At 43.2% G+C, this 27,649-nt stretch overlaps 1 protein-coding gene across 1 annotated transcript in view; it reads left to right on the forward strand.

Annotated features, from left to right (window-relative positions):
* The window catches only part of KCP (kielin cysteine rich BMP regulator), a 127,100-nt gene that overhangs the window by 53,369 nt on the left and 46,082 nt on the right, over positions 1–27,649 (forward strand). The window contains exons 16-27 of the mRNA XM_088468658.1: positions 10,868–10,961; positions 12,471–12,550; positions 16,377–16,462; positions 17,038–17,128; positions 17,482–17,581; positions 17,763–17,848; positions 18,812–18,905; positions 19,079–19,231; positions 19,585–19,691; positions 21,889–21,982; positions 22,129–22,302; positions 26,648–26,730. Of these exons, the coding sequence (XP_088324784.1) occupies positions 10,868–10,961; positions 12,471–12,550; positions 16,377–16,462; positions 17,038–17,128; positions 17,482–17,581; positions 17,763–17,848; positions 18,812–18,905; positions 19,079–19,231; positions 19,585–19,691; positions 21,889–21,982; positions 22,129–22,302; positions 26,648–26,730 (1,242 nt within the window). The remainder of the gene's footprint in view (positions 1–10,867; positions 10,962–12,470; positions 12,551–16,376; positions 16,463–17,037; positions 17,129–17,481; positions 17,582–17,762; positions 17,849–18,811; positions 18,906–19,078; positions 19,232–19,584; positions 19,692–21,888; positions 21,983–22,128; positions 22,303–26,647; positions 26,731–27,649) is intronic.

Raw genomic sequence — 27,649 nt, forward strand, 5'->3', positions numbered from 1 at the left:
TTACACCATTTCTCATACACACATTAATATGCACAATAGCGCTGTTAACTAGTCACATATTAGCGAATGCATAAGATTCTGTATGAAAACGCCAAATATTAGCTTCATGCACACGCATCTGCCCCAAGTTAACTAGCGTCTTTACATCAAACCCCACATACTCACACATTACATATTCACATACAAGGTTCCTTAAGCTTTAAGGTATAAGATTCAAGTATGCACATTTATTATAATTGTTAGGAAATAAAGATTATTTCGTAACTAAGGTTTTATATGTGATAAGTAAGCCATGTTTGGTATTGTACTGATGCGTACTCTCTCAACAGTATTCTGGTAATATCGATGGAGAGATCGCAACATGCACTCTCAACTTATGGACCGAAGAGACTTCAAGCAACAAAATGTACATTATATGAACAACTGTTAGGATTTGCATGAGGCGGGAAACCAGAGACCACCAGTTGTTAGAGGCTGGACTGTGTCTATTTGAACCAACCTGATAAATGCCTTGTAACATATGCCCTCTCCTTTAGGACCAATGGTATTAGCAACAAACTTCTCTATTGTGTTGTTTATTTCGGGGGGGTATAAATATGTGTGCTCTGACCCTGGGTACCTAGTCTTCGTGCTGAATGCTGATTGACGAGGGGTTTCTTGCTGATGCCTACATCTGGACCAGAGAGCGCTGCGTATGTATAACTGTACTTGGGTCTGTATAATTTCTTTGCGCTAAGATTATATGAGGATCATAGCGTGTAACTGCTGTACTTTTACTTGAATAATACTTTGTGCTTTGGAACCACAGGTTCTAGGTCTGGAGTCTTTATTTACTGTATGACTGCATACACAAAATAGCGTCATCCTTAGAGGTTTATAGGAAGGATATTAGAAGGTATAGGCAGGGGTATTCATAAGGTTCAAAGGCAGTATTTTTAGTTGGGGGCTCGTAGTGAAGTCACTTACCCACTCACACGGCACTTATGGTTATCGATTTCTCACCAAAGGGTGGAGTGGCCACATGCAGGGTTTACCTGCAACCGCTCGGTGCTGAGAGATCGCTACCCGTTTTCGTGTGAGCCAGGGACGCTGACTAGAATCCAGGGACAAGAGAGGAAAAAGTTTGTTTTCCTTTGTTGATAGAACCTAACATTTAAAGGGGTGCCGCAGTATTGAACACGCGGCTGAGTCGCAGTTTTGCGCACAGTAAAGACGCACTTTTGTGTACGCAGCTAAAGGTTGTCATACAGTTGTGTGGTAGTCGCATTATTGTGTATGCGACTGGTCGCACAATAACGTATACGTACTTCCGGTTGTGCTGCCACGTGTTTAAACAAAGCCGTTGAGGTTTACATTCTTTTCAATTGTTGTCAATATCTGGGTTAACGTGTATTTTTCTGCGCAGGAAAAAAGTGTGTAACAGTGAGTATTTGTTGGTAGGGGTAACTTGTTCCCTAAAGTTAGAGGTACTGTATGACCTGTAAGGGCTAAGTGCTAGCCGCTCGGTAAGCAGCTTACCGTTCTATACACAGTAGCAGGTGTACATGTTGTCTTTGTTGTAGAGAGGTGCGTGGAAGTAGCCGACAAACTTCCATAGGTGTGGAAGTTGCCTTCTTAAATCTTGTCCGGGTGTGTGGAGTAGCCTTCTTCAAATCTTCACAGGTGTGTGGGTGCTGCTGTTTAAATCGTCCACAGGTAAGTGAAAGTATCTTGACTGTCTTTCACCAGTTTAAATCTTTATTGAAAAACTTAGGAGTTGTCTCAAAATGGGAGCCATGCAAACAATAGAGATGTTAGACAATGATGTGCTGCTAATGGAAGCGCCGTTTGGATCGGCCCGTCGTATTATGCATACTAAGTACGGTACTTATGCAGTAAGGTATTGTGATGTATGGTTTAAAATGATGCCCCAGCCAGGTAACAAGGTCAAAGGTAGCAGCGCTACCGGTCTGCATCCCATTCGGACAATAACTGTTGCGAATGGAAATGCAGATGCGAACGGTGTAGTGCCCACGAGGGAAGTGGTAATGCATTGTCCTTGGACAAGAGCAGAACTAAATTCCATCATAAATGATTTCCCCAATCCCAAAAAGGAACTAGCCAAATGTCAGAGATTTTTGAGGAATTTGGGTAGTTCTCATGAGCCAACTAATAAAGATTGGCGTGTGGTGTTAAAGGCCTGTCTACCACGCAATACCGACATGACAAAATTTATCACGGATTGTGTATTAGATGGTGACGTTCCCTTAACGGACCAAGTAAACCAAGGTAACATTTCCCGCATTGTAACTCAATTGGGTATATATTTTCCGGTAGTAGTTAACTGGAACAAAATTTTCACCATAAAGCAAAAGGAGAGTGAATCTGCAGAAGAGTATTGCGACCGGGCTCTGCAGGCTATCACCCAGTACACTGGGATAGAAGATATAAAGATAGCACTCACCACAGGGGAATGATAGTCACGGTACTCATGGACGGTCTTAAGGAAAACTTAAAGACTCGGGTTCAGACCTCACAACCTGGCTGGAGGGGAGTCACAATAGATACACTCATAGAATCTGCCATAGAACATAATAAGAACATCTCAAAGAAGAGAGAGACCCAGAGCAAAAAACTAATGGCTGTCAGTATTCAAGCTCTGGAAGGAATGACGGTAACATCACAGCCAACAGACACACTTGCATCTACACACACACCTACACCTGAACAGTTATATCCCCTCACTAATCCCACGCAACAGCAAACACAGCTCTATTCTACTAACCCTACACAACCACAGGTCCCACACTACTCACAAACTTCATATCCCCCACAATATCCTTATCCTCCATATCCCTACCCATATCCACCACCTTTTCCCCCTGCTCAAACCTCACAACAACCCGTGTCTTCATCCGATCCATGAATATGTTTTAATTGTAACCAGCCAGGACATTTAAGTAGAACCTGCAGAGTAAAAAGAGTAGGACCCCCCAAACTAGAGAGTACCTGGATATTCGCATAAGGGATATGCACAGAGACCAGCAAATATCCAGCAAGCACCAGCTCCAATTGTGGCCGTTAATGCTTTATTGGAGAATGGTAGCCAATGCTAGGGGTCAGGTCATACCTGTAGTCTACAGATAGTCAGGTTAACGGGAAGTACTAGGGAAGAACCGGTCATGATGGTTGATGTAGCTGGTACTGAATATCCTTTTCTAGTAGGCACAGGGGCGACCAGGTCAGTGATAAAATCTCCCGTTAATTTACAGGTGACCAACGAGACAGTACCAACAATGGGTGTAACAGGTAAAGTGGAACATTATCCTTTAACAAAGTCCACAGAGGTTACTATTGGGCCGTTGCATACCAGGCATTCTTTCCTTCTGGCTGCTGCGGCTCCTACTAACCTGCTGAGTAGAGATTTGTTATGTAAGATGGGATGTGTCATATATTGCACCCCTGATGGTGTATTTCTAGATATCCCAGAGAGAGTTGCGCACGAGGTGCGGGATATGTTGGACACTCCCCAAAGGATAATATATCACTCTACCAGTTTAAATGAAAATCCATCTCAGGTAGATCAAATGTTGTCCCAAATTCCAGATTCCCTTTGTACTAAGGATGGACAGGACACTGGATTAATGGCAAACGTAAGCCCCGTAATGGTAAATTTAAAAGGCGGTAGGCAGGCTCCAAAAATTCCCCAGTACCCACTAAAACAGGAGGTAGAATTAGGGGTTTTTCCAATAATTGAGCGATTATTGCAACAGGGAATTTTAGTTCGTACAGCTAGTGTAGCCAACAGTCCCATCTTTCCAGTGAAAAAGAGTGGTGGGAGGGGTTATAGGCTGGTACAGGACCTTAGAGGTGTTAATAAGGTAGTAGAGAGCCAATTCCCCGTAGTGCCAAATCCAGCTGTCATTCTTATGCAGATCCCTCCAAACGCAGCCCATTTCACTGTCATTGACCTCTGTTCTGCTTTCTTCTCTGTGCCTCTCCACCCTGACTGTCAGTATCTATTTGCATTTACATACAGAGGTGTGCAATATACATGGACACGGTTGCCCCAAGGTTTCATAGACAGCCCCAGTATCTTTTCCCAGGCATTGCACGACTGTTTACAATCTTTTCAACCTGCAAATGGATCTGTTCTAATTCAATATGTGGACGATTTATTGCTGTGTTCTGATTCGTTTATGTCATGTTTGAATGATACTAAACTTTTGTTGCTTCATCTCTCACAAACAGGACACAAGGTGGCTAAGGACAAACTACAGCCGTGCCAATCTAGAGTAAAATATTTGGGACACTGCCTAACCCAGGGGTTAAGACATCTCACAAATGATAGAATCCAGGCCATACAGAACATGACACTGACGCAGAATCAACAGCAAATTCGTACCTTCTTGGGAATGTGTGGATACTGTAGAATGTGGATCCCAGGTTTTTCTATTTTGGCCTTGCCTTTACAGGACTTAGGGCCTCATTCAGAGGCGGATGTAGGATGCAAGCGGTCGCTCAGAAACAGGGCGGCCGCTTGCATCCTGAACGGCCGCCTCCATGTCGGTCGTTAGGCTGTGGGTTAACACCCACAGCTCTAACGACCACTAAGGGAGATGTTCGCGATGGTTAAGAGCATCGTGACCATCGGGGCTTACGACGAGACCCTAGGGCAGGGTCTCGTCAACCTTAAGCCCCAGGGAGCTTCCTGCTCTGTTTGAGCAGGAAGCTCCTCACTGACATCACTGATGATGTCAGTGGGGACGCCCACAAAACGGCAAGCGTTCCGAAAGGAACGCCTCCGTTTGGCCGGGCACACCCCCTGCCTGCCCAGCAAACGGAGCGAGCTGTCAATCAACATCGACAGCTCGCTCCAACTGCTTCGAGCCCGCTAAGGACGGGGGATCTGACGTTAGCGGGGGCTCGCGCATGCGCAGTCTCCGTCGTGCGCATGCCCTGGGGACCAACATCGAGTCGGTTGCGAGCGCCCAGCGCTCGCGACCGATTCTGAATAAGGTCCTTAATCTCTTCCTCAAAGCCCGATCGTGTCATACACACAGAGGAATCAGAGCAGGCTTTCCTTAATCTTAAGGATAGTCTGACCAAAGCACCTGCTTTGGGAATACCTGATTATGAGAAACCTTTTGTTTTGTATTGTACGGAAGCCGATGGTTGTGCTGCAGGTGTCCTTACACAAAAACATGGTGATGCCAGTAGGCCCGTAGCATACTACAGTGCCCAATTGGACACTGTGGCAAGATCACTCCCCACCTGTTTGAGAAGTGTAGCAGCTACCGCTTTATTGGTGAGTAAAAGTGAGGACGTAGTATTGGGTCATGATATGATTGTATACACTCCCCATGCTGTATCTGCTCTGCTGAACTCTGCTGAAACCAGACACGTCTCTTCGGCTAGGTTTACCAAATGGGAACTAGCTCTAATCGCACCTGCAAACATCACTGTTAAATGTTGCAGCGCGCTGAACCCAGCAACGTATTTACCATATGCGTTCGGGGTGGTGCATGATTTCGGGGCTCTATGGCGTCTGAGAAATTTTATGACAGCAGCAGGCACACCAGTTGCACATTCCCGACACATAAAACATATTTTAGAAGCAAGCTAACTGCCCAAAGCGGTGGCAGTAATCAAGTGTAAAGCCCATACATGTGAGGATGACCCGGTGTCACTGGGCAACAACAGAGCCGATGAAGCTGCAAAATGGGCAGCAGGGTTAAAAATGTTTTCTCCCACTGAAAAAATTATGTCTTTCCAAACAATTGCTATGCTGAAATTAATTGAGATGCAAAATTTGTGTTCAATTCAGGAAAAATCCATTTGGAAGTCCAAGGGATGTGGGCAAGAGTCTTCCGGGCTCTGGAGGGACGGACAAGGTAAGTCAGTAGCCCCCAAGGCGTATTACCCCAGCCTGGCTGAGGCAGCACACGGTCTGACTCATCTGGGAAAGTAAGGTATGTGCAAGTTGGGGAGAGCATACTGGTGCACACCAGGTTTTTCGTCACAAGCAGAAAAGATAGCAATGTCCTGTCTGACCTGCTTGAGGAAGAACATAGGGAAAGCGATCCCTACCGAACCGTCCCACATTCCACCGACTGATGGACCTTTCCAGGTGATACAAATTGATTTCATCCAATTACCACCTTGCAAGAATCTTAAGTATGTATTAGTGTGCACTGATGTATTTTCTAATTGGGTTGAGGCCAACCCAGCGGCCACTAATACTGCTGCGTTCACTGCCAAGAAAATAGTTCAGGAATTTGTATGCAGATACGGTATCCCTAAAATCATCGAGAATGACAGGGGTACTCATTTCACAGGTGATGTTTTTCAAAATATGTGTAAGCTGATGGGTATTAATAGTCGACTTCACACCACCTACCGACCGCAAGCCAGTGCCAAGGTAGAGAGGATGAACGGGACTATTAAAAATAAGTTAAGTAAAATCATGGCAGAGACTGGACTAGGTTGGCCAGAGGCATTACCGTTGGTCCTACATAGTATAAGGATCACTCCCAGACCCCCTCTAAATCTGTCTCCCTTTGAAATACTGTTCGGTAGACAACCTCATTTGATAAGTCCACAGGAAGACCTGAAGGGTAACAACGAGGTAACTGTAAAGTTTCTTATATCAATGAGTAAGCAGTTAAAACAACAGCAGCAGAAACTGAAATTGTTGTCCAATGATATGCCTGAAACTAACTGTCATGATATTGAACCAGGAGAATATGTTATGATCAGAAATTTCTTGCGTTCAGGTTGTTTGACTGATCGGTGGGAAGGTCCGTACCAGGTGCTGCTGACAAATACTACATCTTTGAAGGTGGTTGAGAGAGATACCTGGGTCCATTCCACTCACTGCAAAAAGGTCAACCAAACGGTGGAGAAACGAGTCGGAGACAAGGCTGATAGCGTGAACCTGTCGCTCGTCAGCTTGTTCCGGGAGGATTGAAAAGGTCGTAGTGAGATACCTGAACTAAAAGAAATCTGCAGGTCTTGTTGTGGCAATGGACGGGCCTGCTGTGTTCATTTTCATACTCTCTATTAGATTGTTCACCATCCTGGTCGGTTCGGGAATGTCCGGTTTCTGTGAAGGGGGACCGATTGTGGAGAGGGGAGTTGATGGCAGTGCTGATGGCGTGGAGTCAGAAGGAGTGCAATGCCAATCAGGGGAGTGTCTGACCAATCTTAGTACTGTTATTGTTAAAAGAGCTGTTATTCCGGATACTCGGGGACGGTGTGGAGGTTTATCGTCTGAAGATTCCTGTATTTGTGAGCTTTGTGGGTCCCTAGTTGATGAGAATTGTATCCAACGGTGCCAGCCTATATATAACCCGTACTGGGTTGGGTATCTTTTAGAGGATTATCATAGCATGGTAGGCAAAGTGTTAAATCAACTGATTGCTGGGTGTGTTCACATGTGCCACAGGGACAGCATAATGTAGGGTTGGTGCCATTTCCGCTGAATATCACTGAAATTTTAGTATTACAGAAAGGGAAAACATTGGATGGAAAATTCCTCTCATCCAAACCACCTCATTTCAAACTCTATCAATTCCAAGTAGATAGATCACTTTTGTGTTTAAACATTACCAACCCCAATAAACCCGGGAGTTGGGAAGTGACAGGGAATAATCAGACGATGACCTTCTCACAAAGAGCTGATAATGAGTCCATAAACCATGATCTGTTACGCTCAATTAAATCTAGTGGGAGACATTTTAGATACCGGTATGCATTGAGTTCCACCAAAGAAATTATTGGTAAGGTGCCAGATGGTTATTCTGCTAAAATAATACAGCCAGAAACTGGCATGTACCAGATGGAAGACCCAGAAATAGGATTGTTTGCAAGGGAAATGTGCTTAATGATAATTGATGCATACCATTCCTTATGTTCTCCCTGATAATGTATATTTTATATGTGGAAGGAAAGCATATAAGTGGCTCTCCCTGAGTTCCGAAGGTTTGTGTTACCTGGGAAGAGTAGTCCTAGAAGTTATGACCCTCACACATGTTGAAATCCTTGGTATACATAAAAACACACCGTCACCATATCTTCACACACAATATGAACACAGAGGCAAACGAAATATGATACCTGGTGACGTGCACAAAGCCACTCAGTTAATTAGTGAGACAACTGGCTTTCAAGTTTTAGTCGCATTGGATCCCACCAGGATCACTCGGGGTACATTAAACTTTAGATATATTCAGGAACTTGCTAAATATCACCGAGATGTACGATGACACATTCAGGTATACAGGGAGAGAATTGCAAGCATACAAGAAAGAAATGGTGCAACACAGGCTAGTGTTAAATTATTTAACTGCTGTTACTGGAGGGTATTGCGTAACGTTGGCCACCCAATTTGGAGTAAAATGTTGCACCTATGTCACAAATGATACCAGCGACCCCAAGGAGGTGATAGACCGAAAGATGGATGAAATTCTGTAGCTGAAATGGGAATTTCGTAAGAACCATAATGCTTCAGTGGCTGAAGTAGGGGAGAAGATAGAAGGATGGGTTTCATGGCTGAACCCAGTGAAATGGTTCTCAGGTCTAGGGGAATGGGTCCAGGAAGTGATCACCAGCATAGGCAAATTCTTAATCCTTATACTGATGGTCATCATAATAATTGGTATATGTGTCCGGTGTGTTCCTATTGTCTTGAAGTGTGGAAAATGTAAAAATAGAGTAAAACGAAAGAACGAAATTATGATGGAGGTCAGTATGAATACCGAGGTAAATACAGAACTGCATTACAACCCTGAACTAGGATATACCATCATTTAATGTATTCTATTTAGACCTGCATAGAATGTATTATTGAAATGTTTTTTTAAAACTCCTCAGATAATGTAAAGTCTCAAATTTCCCCTTCAAGACTGCCTTTATAGGACTGGTGTATCCCGACACCTTTCACATGATCTTCCAAGATCTGCGGTGTGCGTATAATAGTAGTTTTATGTCCCCACTCAGAGACACATTATTGATGGATTAAGAATCACCTTGTACCATCCCATTATAACACTAAATAGTATATAAATGTAAGCCTAAATTATATTTTAAAAATCAGATTGTGATAGCATGTTGTTCGCTATCAAAGGGTGGACTGTCGAAGCTGGATAATTGGCTGAGACAAGAGCAGTTTAAAATTGGATCGCAGCGATGCTATCTTGCGACTGGCCGCAAGATGCCATCTTGTAAATTAGATCGCAAGACGCCATTTTGCGAATGGCCACCTAAGCGCTATTTTAGATAAACTCACACTTTAGTACATGTGGCGATATTACTATTAGCATCATGCGATTGCATCTTACACCATTTCTCATACACACATTAATATGATGCACAATAGCGCTGTTAACTAGTCGCATATTAGCGAATGCATAAGATTCTGTATGAAAACGCCAAATATTAGCTTCATGCACACACATCTGCCCCAAGTTAACTAGCGTCTTTACATAAAACCCCACATACTCACACATTACATATTCACATACAAGGTTCCATAAGCTTTAAGGTATAAGATTCAAGTATGCACATTTATTATAATTGTTAGGAAATAAAGATTATTTCGTAACTAAGGTTTTATACGTGATAAGTAAGCCATGTTTGGTATTGTACTGATGCGTACTCTCTCAACAGTATTCTGGTAATATCGATGGAGAGATCGCAACATGCATTCTCAACTTATGGACCGCAGAGACTTCAAGCAACAAAATGTACATTATATGAACAACTGTTAGGATTTGCATGACGCTGGAAACCAGAGACCACCAGTTGTTAGAGGCTGGACTGTGTCTATTTGAACCAACCTGTTAAATGCCTTGTAACATATGCCCTCTCCTTTAGGACCAATGGTATTAGCAACAAACTTCTCTATTGTGTTGTTTATTTCGGGGGGGTATAAATATGTGTGCTCTGACCCTGGGTTCCTAGTCTTCGTGCTGAATGCTGATTGACGAGGGGTTTCTTGCTGATGCCTACATCTGGACCAGAGAGCGCTGCGTATGTATAACTGTACTTGGGTCTGTATAATTTCTTTGCGCTAAGATTATATGAGGATCATAGCGTGTAACTGCTGTACTTTTACTTGAATAATACTTTGTGCTTTGGAACCACAGGTTCTAGGTCTGGAGTCTTTAATTACTGTATGACTGCGTATGCAAAATAGCGTCATCCTTAGAGGTTTATAGGAAGGATATTAGAAGGTATAGGCAGGGGTATTCATAAGGTTCAAAGACAGTATCGTTACCTGATTTAGAGTTGGACACAAAAGTATCCGTGAATCCTAGCTTTGCATATCATGCAATGTGTATTGTGCCATGCATTCTCACAACTTGCCCAGTTTTTTTAGCTGCATGTATCTAACACTTACGACCCCTTGCGGTTTGAGCGGTAAATCAGAGACACTCCCTTGGAAGCACAGTTCAGTAAGACGTAACTCAACCATGCTCCCTGAGTCACACTCATATTTAGGGATCATTACATCTGAAATATGTGTATTGTAGGAATTTGTTATTTTGCAGTATTACAAAGTAGTACAGTTCTTTTTTTTCTTATGCAAATACTAACTCCGTAGTGCTCTATATACCTTTCAAATGGAGGTGTAGCAGTAATCTTTAACAGCAATATTAATTTAGAACTTTTTGTCACTCTTTGGGGCAAATTTACTAAAGTGAGAGTTTTTAGAAGTGGAGAAGTTGCCCATAGCAAGCATTCAGATTCTACTTAACATTTAACTAGCACCTTCTAGAAGATAATAGCTAGAATCTGATTGGTTGCTATGGGCAACATCTCCACTTCTTAAAACTCTCATGTTAGTAAATTTACCCCTATGAATGTATGTCTCTTCTGTACACAGGAGGGCAAAGTTCAGTGCAGAAAACGTCACTGTGCCTCTCTGTGCAGAAACCCTGCACCTCCCAGACCAGGAACCTGCTGCCCTGTGTGTGATGGTAAGTCACTTATAATATCTTTATTTCTCCTTCTCGGACACCTACACCCATGGTAAAAAGAAGTGTGATTTAGCTAAAAAATAAAAACTTTTATTATTCTTACAGTAAAGACAAGTATTGATCATATGAAGTCACGGGAATGTAACTAGCCATTTTATTACTTGAAAGAGCTAAACTTTCTAAAGTCAAAGTTAAGACACCAAGGGCCAAATGTAATAGCTTGCAGTTTTTGTACAGTTTGTAGTCAGCAGAAATCGGTGCGAGATTCCAGGGACTTTGGTCTCAAAGTCACCAGATGCAACAAACAGCGATTTTGTGGTTAGTATGAAAATCAGCTGCGAGTTTCAGCAGTTTTCAGCAGGTAAAAAGGATGATATCCCCAGAAAACTCGCCTAAAGCTCGCCAGAAAATGGCTCTGGCCAGAGAGATTGCTCAAACAACCTGCATTGTGAGCTAGCTGATCAGGCCGAACATAATAAAGAGTCACATTTAACATATGCACGACTTTGTCACTAATTAATACTCAATTAAGATTCCCAAAAACAATTAAAATATTGATGAGCCATAATTATTTAAAGATTTTATTATTGGGCAATAATGTTTGCAACATTTATATTTATGTATACAAAAAAAATAATTGGGGCCATATTACTTAATTAATTAATGGTTAAGGCACCAATTATATTAGAAACTTGTGACACTACAAGTGCCAACATGGATGTACTTTAATGAATTAAGATGGCCTTAGCATAAAAATATTTATGTCTTCATAATTTAGAATGTTCTTTTTTTTAACATTATTGTCCCAATAATAAATTCATTAAATAATAATAAATAAAATGCTGAGCAATATTGCCAGCCAGAGGCACCCCTGTTATTCTGCAAGTTTTTACGACAATTTTTGTCTGTGACCTTTATAGTCGCAGGTTATTGCACCTGACAACTTGTTTGTTACACATTACAAAAATAGGAATGGCGACTTGTATCCAGTATATAGTGATTGTGGTGAAGTTCAAGAGATTTTGGGGGAGATGTATCAAAGCTCGGAGAGTGATAAAGTGGAGAAAGATAAAGTAATAACCAATCAGCTTGTAACTGTATGTTGACAGGCTGTGTTTAGAAAATGACAGTAAGAAGCTGATTAATTGATATTCTTTGTCTCTCCAAGGTTTGATACTTCTCCCCCTTTATGTCTACTCACAGACTATTACTTCAAAATCTACACTTTTCATAAATTGGAGACTATTACATTCCCTCCATGTCTATTATATCTTCACTGATTACCTGTCAAATTATACCATCAAGTATTGCTCCTTTTTTATGTTAAATTTGGCCTGATGTGAGTTATCATTATATACAGTGTGCTTGGAAACCGGTGGGAAAATATGATTGGTTGCTATGGTTTACAGTCGAATAAAACACATTGCACTATTCTTCAATGACCCCCAACCTCCCCTAAAGCAACACCTAATGCTGCACACTGTAACACTGATATCTTTTTCCCCTCAGGCTGCTCATATAATGGTCGAACTTATCACAATGGGCAAGTAGTAAGAAGCTCTGATTCCTGTGCCCGCTGCTTGTGTGAGGTGCCTTTTCCTAATATTAGCTTTTCTTCTCAGAATATAATTTTTTGTTATATTTCACTATATATATCACTTTTAGTGATATATCACTTTTAGGTATATATCACTTTTAGTATGTCAGAAATGGTATTGTTACACATAGCCACTCACAGAGGAAACAATAACGTTAAATATTGGTCTGTTAGTAAAAGTCACATTGACAGTTCTATGTGTAAAGAATGGGGAAACACAGGATGGGATTTGGACTAAAAAGCAGTCTTGGGGTACAGAGCACACTTGTACACAGGGCCTGATTTACAGTTTGGAATAGAGTAAAATAAAGCAAGTAATTGAGCACTTGAACAAACCATGTTGCAATGCAAGGGGTGCGTAGACATACATTGTCTTCTTCAGGGTCCATAGGGCTCCACAGGAAGACAATGGGGTGTAGGTGGTACTTGGAGGACCGGACACCGATAGCAAAGCTTTTTTCTATCCCAGGATGCTACGGTCCTTCCCCTATACCCTGCCCACAGCAACTCAGTTTCGTTGGTGTCCGGCAGGAGCTGGATTACCGTTATAGAAAAGTGGGGCTGCTGTTAAACTGACCAAGCTTTATTTTTATGATTTATTTTAATTTAAATTTTCAATACAGAACAAACAGCGCTGGACAGTCCTCTGGACGTCTGCACTGCTGCTCCATCACCCTTCCGCGGCGCCGCAACTTCAGCCCTTGGCTAGGTACTCTTGTCAGGGCTCCGGGGGGACCTAGCTAGCAGGGCTCCTTGGACCCCAGACTGCAGCCGGGGCTCAAGGGGACAGGTAAGGCGGGTCCCCGCTTGCGCATCTATGCGCAGTCTTATCTTATCCGGTTTCAGATCCTGTTTGGCCCAGAATTGGACAAGCTTGTGACTACCTTGGCAGCTTCCAAGATGGCATACTTGCCCTCTGCATCTACTATGAAGCCTCGGATGTCATCCTTTTGGTCCTTTCATCCCCAAGCAAAAGCTAAAGGTCAGTCCTTTCCACGGCAGTTGGCATCCACTAAGGCCTCCAAGCCTAGGACCAAACAGACCTGGGCTATTAGATGTCCACCTACCTAATCTGAGGATAAGCCTTCAGCCTGATGGGGCGGGTCTCTCCCTGTGGGCTCCCGGGGTGGGAGGTCGATTTCTTCAGTTCGCCCAGTTCTAGCGTCAGACCACCTCAGACGCCTTGGTAAAATAAGTGGTCTCCCACGAATACGCCCTCTCATTCCTGAGGCAGCCCCGTAGCAGTTCTTTTGCACAGGACCTCCATCGGACCCAAGCAAAGCCCTATTCCTCCAGAAGGCCATTCAGTGCTTGCTGTTCTCGGGGGTAATAATTCCGATCCCCTCATCACAGCGAGGGAAGGGCAATTATTCTACCCTTTTCTTGGTTCAGAAGCTGAAAGGGTCTCATCGGCAAACCTCCATGGGTGGGGCACAGTGACCAGCCAGCATTCCTTCCAAAGATGCTGGACTCCAGCTGAGGCGATCTTACCGATCAACATCCTGGAACTCCGAGCCATTTACAAAGCCCTGGCTCAGGATATTCTTTAGGGCAGGCTAGTACAAGTACATTCTGACAACTCCACGGCAGTAGCCTACCTCAATCACCAAGGAGGCACTCGAAGTTGGTCAGCAATGGCAGAAGTGTCCTGCATTCTCACATGGGCTGAACGCCATCTCCCAGCCATCTCTGCAGTGTTCATCTTGGGAGTTTTAAGTGGGAGGTGGATTTCCTCAGCCGTCACGACGTGCATACAAGGGAATGGTCTCTCAATCCAGAAGTCTTTCAGATCCTGGTGGACAAATGGGGTCTACCGGACGTGGACCTCATGGCCTCACGACACAACCACAAGCTTCCAGTGTACGGGGCCAGGATGAGGGACCCCGACGCATTATTTATGAGGTGGACCTTCCATTTTGCATACCTCTTTTCTCCAGTCTCCCTTCTGCTTTGGGTTCTTCAGAAGTTCAAGCAAGAGGGGGGCATGGCCCTGTTGGTAGTTCCGGCTTGGCCCAGATGCCATTGGTACTCCGATCTTCATAGTCTCTCCATGGACGTTCCTCTCCAACTTCCTCTACAACCAGACCTGTTGTCAGGGTCCCTGTCTCCATCCGGACCTGGCCTGTCTGTCTTTAATGGCTTGGCTCTTGAGACATCTCTTTAAGGTTTAAAGGGTTTTCTAGCTCTGTGGTCCAGACCATGCTCAGAGCGCTAAACTGGCCTCTGTCAGGATTTATCACCAGGTGTGGCATACATATTTCCCTATAGTGTGCTACTAGGAACTATGACTCTCAGGTTTTTAGGGTCTGTTGAATCCTTGCCTTCCTTCAAGCTGGATTGGATCTCGGACTCCGCCTAGCCTCCTGAAAGTACACGTCTCTGCTCTGGTTCCAGCGCAGATTTGCTCCTCTACCGGATGTTCACAACGTTCTTCAAGGTGTTCTACGTATACAACCTCCCTTTATCCCTCCTGTGGCTCAGTGGGATTTGTCAGTGGTTTTCCACGCACTTCAGGACACTCCATTCAAACCCCTAGAGTTAGTAGATATCAAATGGCTCTCTGCGAAGACTCTCTTTATTCTGGCTACAGCATCTGCCCGTATGGGCGCTTTCCTGTCGCTCCCCATTTCTAATCTTTCATCTGGACAGGGCTGTTCTGTGAACGCGCCCTAGCTTCCTTCCCAAGGTGGTTTCTCATTTCCACCATATTAGGAAATTGTGGTTGCGGCCTTTCAATCACCAGACCTCTCAGCAGGTGAGGCCTCTTTGTATGTGGTCCGTGCTCTGAAGATATACGTGGACCGTACTAGTTCCATCAGGAAATCGGACTCACTCTTTTTCCTATATGGATTCCACAAAAAGGGATGACCAGCTAACAAACAAACTCTGGCCAGATGGCTTTGCATGACTATCTCACAGGCTTACATGCAGACTGGCCTTCCTGTGCCGACTACAATCTCTGCTCATTCTACTCATTCTGTGGGTCCCTCGTGGGCAGCCTGCTGTGGCACGTCTACCAAACGACTATGCAAGGCAGCTACGTGGTCTTCTGTCCACACCTTTCTTAGGTTCTGTGCCTTTGATACATTTGCCTCTCAGGATGCTTCCTTCGGGTGCCGGGTTCTCTTCTCAGCTCAGGAGCGTCCCCGCCCTTGAACAACTGCTTTGGGACATCCCTATTGTCTTGCTGTGGGCGGGGTATAGGGCGAAGGACCGGAGCATCCTGGGATAGAAAAAAGTTTTCATGTTGGCGTCCGGTCCTCCAAGTACCACCTACACCCCATTGTCTCCCTGTGGACCCTATGGACTTTGAAGAAAGAGAGTTAACAAGGGTACGTTTTACCATAACTCTCCTGTTTTTGCAGGTGCGGTAAATGCTGGCTGTTTTTGCATGTAGCCCACAAATGCTGGACAGCTTTATTTTTACACCGCAATTTAGATTTAAATTTGGACACATACCTCTTATTTGTAAATCTCTCTGCAAATGTAATATATGTCCCACCTGCAGTGCAGCACGGTATTACCAAGACAGTTACCTGCTCTTTCTTACTCTATTCCCAACTCTGAATCAGGCCCACAGTCAGATATTTTCAGCAGGCTAATGTTGGAACAAGGGGCCCCTCCATTGACTTTGTATCTCAGTGTAGTATCTCTCAGTGCCACCAGTAATACAGCCTTTGTTGTTTTATTACTGGGAGGCAGGGAGGCTTAGTGAGAGGAAAAGTAAGCTCTAAGAAGCAGATTGGGGATGTGCAGTCACTTTACAACACGTTTGAAAACTTATGTTCTTTTATGCTTGTCATATTTTTGTTTCATAGAATGGAAATGTCGAATGCAATCCTGTACCCTGTAGCCCAACACAGTGTAGAAACCCTGTTCGGAAGCCAGGGGAGTGCTGTCCAAGGTAACATGTACATTCTTTCTTATTGACAGCATAACTACAATATATATAAATCCTGGCATAAGAGAGTCTCTGAGCTTCATTGCACAATACATTTACAGGCATTGAATGAATAAGCTTTGAATAGGTACAAGGTCTTCATGAGGATAAAGCAGTTTGTTTCATCGTTTCCAATCCTATGGCTAAATTTACTAAACACCGCTTCTCAAAGCCACATTTGTGGCGGCTTTAAAAAGCACTGCATAGCAAATTTAGCTCTTAGAATGGAAGATGTACCGATCCTTTAAGAAGTTGTCCATAGCAACCAACCAGCTTCTAACTGTAATTTTAGATACTGTGCTAGATAAATGACATCTAGAAACTGATTGGATGCTATGTGTAACTTCTACTCTTTATCTCTCTGGAAGGTTAGATACATCTCCCCTAGAGTCTTTTGGATTGTATATTTGGTTTGGGGTACTCCCAAATCACAGCATTCTTCCATACTCCTTATAGAAATAATCCATATGCACTGGTGCTTATCTCTGGTATTCCTTTCTGTAAGTACACAAACCCACACAATAGTTTCTTGTTCTTAGGTGTGAAGGATGTGAGTTTGATTCTCGGTCATATGGTGAAGGTGACGTTTTTACAGCTGCCCATGACCCTTGTCTCAGCTGCACGTGTATGGTGAGTGTAGACTGACCTCTAGTTATGTTATATCTGTATAAGAATTATTTACATTATTACAGCACACAGTACCTGATTTTTGTAAATTGATTTATTATTAGGGATTAAGGGGTCTATTTACTAAGCAGTGTTAGGAGACAGAGTGAAAAGTTATAAGAAAGTGATAAGGTGCCAGCCAATCGGCTCCCAACTGTCATTTTTCAAACACAGCCTGTGAGATGACAGTTGGGAGCTGATTGGCTGGCACCTTATCACTTTCTTATCACTCTTCACTCTGTCTCCTAACACTGCTTAGTAAATAGACCCCTAAATGAACAAATCTTGGTTTATCTCCTTTACTGTTTTCTGCTTAGGCCGGAGAGGTGTCATGTGATCACCTGGACAGGCGGTGTCCTCCTACCAAGTGCAGTCACCCAGGCAAAGCCAAGGGACAATGTTGCCCAAGTTGTGAAGGTAACTAAGATGGTGGCCACAGAAGAAGAATACAATGATAAGATAGAGAAGAGGGAGATGCAAGAAAAGGAAAATAATATAACTTGGCTGTGATGGCTACAGTGATATAAAATGAATGAGTATAATACACTAAGAATGTGCTTTAATAAACCACTTGTTTACAATGTTTTTCTTTCCACAGTTTGTGACTTTGAGCGCACAATATACTTTGATGGACAGACATTCCAGCCCCCAGGACATGGGCCCTGTCTTCAATGCAGCTGCACAGTGAGACTAGCTATACTTTCTATTTCCACTACCCTTGTCTCATGAATTTTGTCCCCCAGTAACATATTCTCTGCCTGCAGTTGTGACTCCCATACAACTGACGGACTGCAAAGGCTACGCTATACAGCATGGTGGCCTGTCATTCTCCCTGAACCCTAAGGGTCAGGAACAACCTAAGACAAAATGTAAACTAACAGACTGCATTTCTTTCTGGCTGCATACACTCACATACTGAGAGGTCTTGGAGGAACTGGAAAGTAGGCCTGTGCATTATGATCATTTTATTATATACTGCATAGCTCACTGTGCCTGTAAAAGGAACAGTATTATTTACACCATGTGATATAATATCACATATTGCAGCAGATGTAGCAAATCATGGGAGAGCTGGGTCATGGGAGAGAAGGAATGTGCTCCATCTTTGATGGTTTCATATAAATATAAACATTACAATTCACTGCTTCCTAGTGCCAAGATCAAACAGCACATGCAATCATGTACCTTGGCTTAGCTTCCTAGTACTAGGACCCGAGCAATAAGATGCTATGATATAAAATAAAATAGAGTTTGTACATGAAGGAGATGCCAAAGGCTATATGTGTTCAATTTGCAGACCCAATGGTCAGTACGTGAGATGCTTTATATCCATTGAGGGATTATGCATCAAAGGCTGCTTTAAATCTCTGCCCGTTTGATGATTAAGCCCTAGAAAAGAATGTGGGAAAGAAGAATGGATAACTGATAGTGATCCACATTTTAGTAGTCATATTGCTCCTCTTAAGTATTCAATAAAAACATCTCCTAAAATGTGTTTAGAACTCAGTGTATATTGTTTATGAATATGGTGGTAAAGCATGTCAGCAGTGAGAGGGTTACACATTGTTCATCTTTATAGTGACCGATATTGGCAGAGATAACAATCTAGGGCTAGGCTCTGTAACTGACACTCTCTTTATAACGCAGAAAGGAAATGTGCGCTGTGCAGAGCAGACCTGCCCACCAATATCCTGCCCAAACCCAGTGAGAGACCCAGATAAATGCTGCCCAGTCTGCAAAGGTGATTTTGTGCTTTGTGTTTTCTACACTCACTTGATATAATATGTCAGACTGTTAAATCCAGTTATCTTTTCTGTCATGTTGACTTGCATACATGTTATGCTTTTTCTTATGTCTGTTTTACTTAGTTTCTCTGCTTTTAGCATTCATCCACAAATGACTCTTTATCTCTAGTGTGTGTGCAGGACGGGGTTGAATTCTTGGAGGGAGTAGAGTGGGAGCCCGATGGTGACCCGTGCAGCAGCTGTGCTTGTCTGAATGGTGACACAGTATGTGGGGTGAGTCAGTGCCCCCCGCTGTCCTGTCTTCACCCGACCCACAATGAAGGTGAGATACAGTATTACACCACAATCTACTACTGTACAACACATGGAATTTAAATAATTCCAGTGATAATCTTCCATTTATCATGCACACATCATTTGACAATGTGTCTCTGTGAGCACTAAAATCTGCTCCATCTAAACCTTACAGGTACAGTAATTCTGCACCATGGGAGCACACAGGACGCTTGTGTTATTTGTTTTCTTCTGTATTGCACCACTGATGTACTTAGAAGCTCCAAAGCGATTCAAAAATGTAGTACTTAAAAGAGTGTTCCCAGTCCACACATGTTTACAATGCAATATGCAAAATGATGCATGTATCTAGAGTAATAAATGCACTTTCTCAACCATTAGCTGAGTGCTGTCCAGTGTGTGACACATGCACCTACAACCAGCAAGTGTACAGGAATGGGCTGGACTTCACAGACTCCGATAACCCATGCCAGAACTGCCATTGCCAGGTGAGTGCAAAAGTAACTTACAGAGTCTGCAACAAAGAGTCCAAAAATGATTCTCTTCTGTGACCTTCAGCCAATGATAACATATGGCACGTTCCTAGCCAAGGCTCCGTAGCAAAAGTTTTTATGGGCCCCTATGTACCACCAAATGGGGAAAAATTTATGTAACACATGTAACTTTGACAAGGAAGATGGGCCCCCTCAGCTCTGGGTCTCATAGCAGCTTTACCCCTTGCACCTGTGTAAGTCACGCCCATGATCTTAGCAGAATGCAAGCAGTAACCTTTACAGTTCCTGCTTATTACTTAATATACAGTATATAAAATTATTGGGCACTAAATGTCATTTCAAGTCATGATTGCTACAAATACTGCTGTATCCTTATATATTTCTTACAATTCAATGGATTAAAGTAATTAAAAATAAAATTATGCAATCTATAAGTATGGGCAGATAAAATAGTCTAATCTTTTTGCTTGGTGGTGGATGCCTCCACCCCCTGCCATTCAGGTGGAGGCTGCAAGTCCGGTTTTCTATCAGGCATTGATCAATGTACTGTTCTGATATGACCGTCTCCATTGGGGTGCTTCTCTGGGGCTGGTGTATTGCCTTCAAAACAACAGGATGCACCTTTGTTAGTTGGTTACTTACCATATACTCCGCTCTGGTTTAATATACGATTGCTAGAATCTTGGGCGTTCAAAGGGATTAATAGTTTATTTGACATAATAACTCTCAGTTAATTTTCTAGATTTGGTGAGATTGATGATAAATATGGTATACCCCTAAAAGTTCTGTCATTTCAGTTAAGACATGGATTATGGTCATAAACCGGCAAATATGTTGTAAAAAATTCGGGTCATCCCTAATTTTTACCAAGACAAGAATAAAGATGCAAAGTTGCAAACATCGCCCGTACTTCACGTGATATTGCGTGATATAACATTACGAATTGAATTGTCCACTATGGGTTTAGTTAAGTTATATAAATGGGCTGATTCAAGTCTATATAATGCTACATTACACAACATCAAGTGAAGTACGGGAGCTGTGCGTAAGGTAAAATGGATGATGCTGGAACAATGTTATGCTGCAGTAATCACATGTCATTCTGACAGCACATCATGGGCATCACTCTAACATCATGGAGAATTGAATCAACCAGATAAACGAATTCAGATTTAAGTTCTCTCATTGACTGTATTATATGTTGGAAAGGCAGTTTGCTGTAGGGCTCTTAGACAGTGACCAGGACATGGCCGCAGTATTCTGTGATGCATGGTTCATATATTTGAACATGTTCTAGTCCTACGCAGTGATAAATCTGTTTTGGGAAGAGGTACTTCTACTCATGGAGGGACACCTGATCCTTCCTAAAAGCCTGTATCCTAATGTGTGTCTGCAGTGTCTGTGTGTGCCCTGACAGTCTTCCTAATGCTGTATATTAAAAAAGAACAAAATTGCACTTATTTCTTGTCATCTTTATTCCTCTCTAATGCTAAATTGAAAATTAAAATTAAAAAAAAAAAAATAAAAATTATTTAACTGGAAATTTGCTAAAAATATATTACTAAGAAAGACACTGTTACCCTGGATTATAAACCTTCCAGCTCTGAACGTCAGCATACTGTGTATGAGATGGCTACCTGCAAATATATTTTCTAAGATATGGGAACTGTGGGTGGGCAACCCTTACACTAGAACACCAAGAGGATGGTGAGGTAACAAAATACAAATTACATTTTTGTGTGTAATCTATTTAAGTGAAGTTTGATGAATTTGGAAGTCTTGTGGGAATGGTTAAGATGTCTGACATCAGGGGCGTAACTAGGTATTAATAGACCACTTAGCAAAAGTTTGTAAGGGCCCCTATGTAACACCCAATGGTGAGAAATGTATATAACACATGTAACTTTTACAAGGAAGATGGGCCCCCCTCAGCTCTGGGCCCCATAGCAGCTGCACCCCTGGCACCTATGATAGTTACGCTCATGTCTGACATTGCTTATAATGTCCTGTTTGTGAGACTTGTTTTCCTTTCCCTCTTTCTCCACCTCTTACTCTCCCCCTCTCATAGGTTTATATCTCTTGTAAGTTGTTTCAGTTGTAATTGGACACACAAGTAGATCTTTAGGGAGTAACACAGTCAAAATTCTGTCTATATGGTTTGGAAATTACTGACCTATTAATGTATATACAGGATGGTACAGTCCATTGTACCCCTATTGTGTGTCCTCCTGTAGCCTGCTCCAGACCAGAAAAGAAGCCAGGCCATTGCTGTGCCACATGCCCAGGTGAGAGGCTAATTATGCTAACGAGTAGTGACTGATGAGTAGATAGTTTTATGATATTTTTTTTTTTTTTAATTGTAGGTGTTTTTTTTTCATGAGCATATCTCTCAGTAACCATCTATTTATTTATGTTGGGTAATGCTACTCAGAATGCAGATACTATGACAGTAGCTTCCTAGATGGAGAACAATTTTCCAACCCAGTTAATCAGTGCCAGGAATGTGGATGCCAGAATGGACAAGTGACCTGTAAAGACAGAGGGTGCCCAGGACCACAGTGTTCATACCCACTGCCAGGAACCTGCTGTAACAACAACTGCAATGGTGAGCAAGATTAACGCATCTGCTGTAGATTATATCTGTCCACGTGAGAACCCGAAATAATTTTTATACTGGGTAAAGAGTATATGGTGAAAGTGTCATGGCGTGGCTATAAATTGTCCCCCTAATTTGATTCTACATAATTATACTGTATGTCAAGCAACTCAGTTGCTTCTACACCAGATCAAGGCTGATAATACCCATTGAAATTCCTACTCATTCTTTCTCAGAACTTGGTTTCTTGTTTTAAAAATATAAGAAATGATTTCCTAAACACAAGTGCCTTCCCTTTACTTACCTGTCGCCAGTGTTGAAGGCAAGGTAGAAGCAGATGAACTTGGTGTGATAAAATAAGACTTTGATTATGTCTCACTCACAAGCCTAAACATCTGCAGTACGATGACATTAGGGCAGTGAGTCAGAGTCAGCAGATGCAATCTGATTTGCTGCCAGACTGTGCACCCTCACAGACGAATGGACGAGTCTCAATAGGGCTATGGAGATGGAGACTGGGAGAGTTCCCACTTGTGTAGCCATAGTGAGGCCCACTACATGTTATGGATATCAAAATTACAGAGACAGCAAGCACCCTGTGGAAGCCCTCTCTGTGTGTCTTTCTTCATTCATCGGAGCCAAACAAGAATATATTGTTATGAGCCATCTAAAAGTGAAGGTGCATTTCTCAAAGTAGATTCATATTTTCTCCCATAACTCAATTATTACACAAGTTGTCAAAACCCAATGGATTGCCAGATGATGGCTCAATTAATTTTATACATTGTTTAAAATTGACGACGTGAATAGAAGTAAAGTTTCTGGTGAGAAGCGACACAGGGATGAATATGAAAACATAATTGTTTCATTTTCTATATAAAACAAGTGCAGCTTATTCATCCTCAGCAATGTTCCTTGTGAATCAGGAGGATATGTAAAATCCAATGTCAATATTGTACTGATAAGGAGGTACAGGAACAGACAGCAACAGAGACTAGTAATGGCTCACTCTTGTCTCTTGTATTCAGCTGCCTGAGCATTCATGTTTTTCTGTCCCTCACCAGAATATGGCTGCAGTAAGAATACGAGTTTGTAGATGAATAGAGTCTAGCAGGAGAATGTAATGGGTATGAGAAGATAGGAGGAATGAAAGTGAGTAATAAAGCCACAGCCAGAAAAATGGTAGATGGTATAACAATACTGGGACTGATTCAGAGATGGACACAGTATTCATCGCCGCAGCAGCAATGTGACAAATTATGCTAATGCAGGAGGAGGAGTCTGAGGACAAAAGACGACTCCTGACAGCATTGCAGCATCAGAGTGCTGCGTCTGAAGACACAGCATTGGATCAGGTCGCGATGAATGCAGCATCAGCCATCTAAGAAAGCCAAAGGCTACTCAGAATGGTCGTCTTACCTCTGTAGCCGAGGCCAGGAAGTCTGCCTATTCCAATGCAGACCCTGGACTTGGCACTCCCAGAAAACGGGGGTGACATGCCCCCGTTTCTGGGAACGCAGACCGGCTCCACCCACTCCATGAACCCAAAAGACTACAGCCTGTTAATCAGGCTGTGGCTTGGAGACACTGCAAGCAGGGGCTGGCTGGCAACTTTCAGGCTGGGGGGCAAACCCAAGTGAGTGGCCCCAGGTTTTCTAAAAAAACCCCCATATTGTAGTGCCCCAAAACGCAATATGCCACATCGTAGTGCCCCCAATACACAATGGCAAATTGTAGTGCCTCTCTGATACACATTCCACATTATAGTGCCCACTGATACACATTATACCACATTGCCGTGCCCCAATACACATTATTGTAGTGCCTTCAATACACATTATGCCACATTTTATTGACCCCGATACATACTATGCCACATTGAAAAGCACAAGCCATTTAACAGGAGATTTTGTCCAGCTTAGGCCTCCCACATACACACACATAAAGCAGTTCTGTAGGGCATCAACTAGAATACCAGGATGCAGCATAAATTTCAGCCACTGTCAGCGCTGTGTGGAGAGGAGGTGGTGGAGGATAAAAGTTTAAAGCTTGCCCAAGTATGTGCCCCTGAGCGTAACACATTCCTCAGTCCGAGATAGGATCGAGCTGTCCTCCTGGTCTTTGAAGTACCGTTATACTGTGGTGAGCCAGCTGATGTTAATTCTTTGCACAGGCAAAGTGAAACAAGCAGAGTGTCCAAGAAAGCTCACCACTGGGGAGGGAGTGAGAAGCAGATTGAAAAGGGACAAAACAGCCTTGTCTTGGCTGCTTCACAGAGTCCGGGGCAAAAGACGGGGAATACAGGAGTCTGGCATCCCCACTGAATATGACAGCTGTAGACAGGGCCGTAACTAGAGTAGTGCGTACCATGGCACAGGGCAGGGGGCGCTGTTTGTGCCTGTCAATTTTCCTATTAATTATCATCACTTGTAGCTTCCTCTCCTTTATCCCCAGCATCTCCTGGCTGCCCCAGGAATACCCCTGGCTCTTCCCCATGAGGCCATGGCCCTTTTTCAGGTGCACTATCTCCTGTTCCTATTTAAAAAATGGGGGGGGGTGGCAATGCTCTCTCTGGCACAGGGCACCAAAAAGTCTAGTTAAGGCTCTGGCGGTAGACAACTATTGGTCCAATAGGCTCTGTGTCAGTGTGGCCTATCGGTTGTCACCCTGCCATCACAGCATCATCTGCTCTGCTAAGGGAGCCGCCGGTGATTGTGCCTTACAATAACTGATAAGGGCAGAGGCAACTGGGGGATGTCAAAGCAGGGCTGAAGCTCTTCTGTGATTTTTAATGGGGACTGACAGACACAGCCAGATTTTATTGGCTGCAGCGCATCATTTAAATATGCACACAAACACATACAGTATATGAATATCTATAAAAATATACATATATTTATACATACATACACATCAGTGTGCAACCCCCAATGGCTCCCATTGCGAGGGAGACAGGACAGTCTAAGCGGAGCGATGGGGGGAAGGTGGGTGTTGGGACGGAACCGTGTTGGGGTGGGGGTCGGGACATGGCCATGACGGGGAAGGAGGCGAGGGTGGAGGAGGAGGAGGACAGCAGAGAGGGAGTGGGACCATCCAGACAAAAGGTGGAGCAGAGCAAGGGAGGGATTTGGGGTTTCAGATACTGAGGTGACCAGGTGGTTAAACTATATAGGCAGATAAAGATATATATTATTATTTCAATACACACACACATATATATATATATATATATATATATACACACATATAAACACCACAGTCCACAAATATATGATTTTATATATATATATATATATAGTGTGTGTGTATATACATATATATATATATATTTATAATTTTATATATATATATATATATATATACATAAATGCACAGTCCAAAAATATATGTATCTGCTTCAAAAATATAATTTCTATAAGTAATTGCATACCAAGTTGTAGCAGCAGCCACCAGGAATCGACACCCCAATCAGCAGCACTGCAGGACTGACACTGGAGTCAGGCAGAATCAGTCATCCAGATAGTCGAGCAGCCTCGACGGAGCTGATGGTGAGCTCCTGCTTGTACTTGGTTGTAAGTTACGTTACACGGAGACGCCAAGACTCTATGCCGCACAGTGAGGGCTGGGCTAGTGAAGCCTTCCATCTACTCCACTGCACCGGTCCATGATGTCTTAACTGCGTGTGGACAGGAGGTTGGGAGAGGGGGGTGCCGCAGGTGTTTTAGTGGGCGGGGCCTTGGATGGAAATAGATGGCACCCTGCCCCCCGGCCCATCCCGCCACTGATTGCAAGCAACCTCGCAGATGGATGCCTGCACATGTGCAGTTCACATCCTGCACATGCGTAGTCCTCCCGCCATCGAAGATGTACGCAAACCATCAAATGTACGCAAACCATCAGATGTACGCAAGCCATCAGGTTTGTGTTAAGCTGGGTACACACCTATGCAATCGTAGGGCCAATCACCCTATATTGGCTGATCGCCCCATAATTACATAGGTGTGTATGCAGGTACATTAGCCGATAAACGTCTTCAAACACTTCTGCAATGGTTGGATTGGGATGTTGCATTTTATGAGCTGCTTACAAATTGAGTTGCCTGACCTTGTGATCCCCTTGAAGAAAGTACAGACTGAGCTTAAAAATAGTTCAGAGTGCATGGGGTGCACAATAATCAGACAATCGCTCAGAGGATCGGACTGTTTATCTGATCTGTAGAGTGATCTGCACAGTTTGTACCCAGCTTTAGACAGAAATGTAGGACAGGAGGGAAATACATCTAGATATTTATACTAAAGATACCACTATTAATCCTTTATGTTTGTGGTTGTAACTTTTTGTTACTCTTTCATAGGTTGTAACTATGCTGGTAAAGAATATCCCAACGGTGCAGAGTTCCCTCACCCTACAGACAAGTGCAGACAGTGTCACTGTATTGTGAGTACTAACGTACAAGCCTCCTTTTAGTGTGCACAAGCCATGGTATTCTTCATAGGGGTTGGGTATGGGATTCCCGGCGGTCAGGATGCCGCCAGTCAAAATACTGACAGCAGCATCCCGACACTACAAGTTAAGGGCCCTAACGCTAACCACCCTTACCCTTAACCCTTCCTCATTGGTGCCTAACCCTAACCTCCCTCCCTAGTGCCTGAACCTAACCTCCCCCTCCCTGCACCCTAAACCTAACCCTCCCCCTTAGTGCGTAACCCTCCCTATAAACCCTAAACCTAACCCCCGTTACTTACTTTTGGGATGCCAGCGGTCAGGATACTGGAGCCAGGATTTTGACCGTCGGCATCCTGCACGCTGGGATGCTGACTACATCCCCTTCATAGAGATCAATGATTCATTTATGTGCATTTGTCAGCCATCTGTCTGGCTTACTTTTTTGTAATGAGCACCTCAACCGAGTGAGTGAAAAGTGGCCACATGATCCAGTTAGATTACATATTAGAGGTTTATGAGCTGTGTGTGTTATTCCCATAGAGCACTCATGTGCAATCATTGTAGAACTCAAAGGAGCATACTGCTTATAGCAGAAGAGAAAACATAATTGGTCAGAACTGACAGAAGAATTCAGAGGATGGGCTGGGTACAAACAAGTTCCGGGGCTCTGGAATGCAAAAGAGGAGGAGCTGTACACCCAGCATGGAGGGGTCCTCCTGTATCTGTAAAGAGGGTTTAAAAAAAACAACATTGGTCCTGTTTTTAAAACACAACCAGCACAACCATTTAAGGCTTGGTGTTAGCTAAATGTAATATGTCTGTTTATTATTTAACAATCTGTATTATGTAGATATATTAGATTTTTATTTCACATTTTTGAATAAGTAACACATTAGTTCTTATTTTGGGT

This window comes from Taudactylus pleione, unplaced genomic scaffold (assembly GCF_031769625.1).
Source record: "Taudactylus pleione unplaced genomic scaffold, aTauple2 ptg000086l, whole genome shotgun sequence".
Taxonomy (NCBI): Eukaryota; Metazoa; Chordata; class Amphibia; order Anura; family Myobatrachidae; genus Taudactylus; species Taudactylus pleione.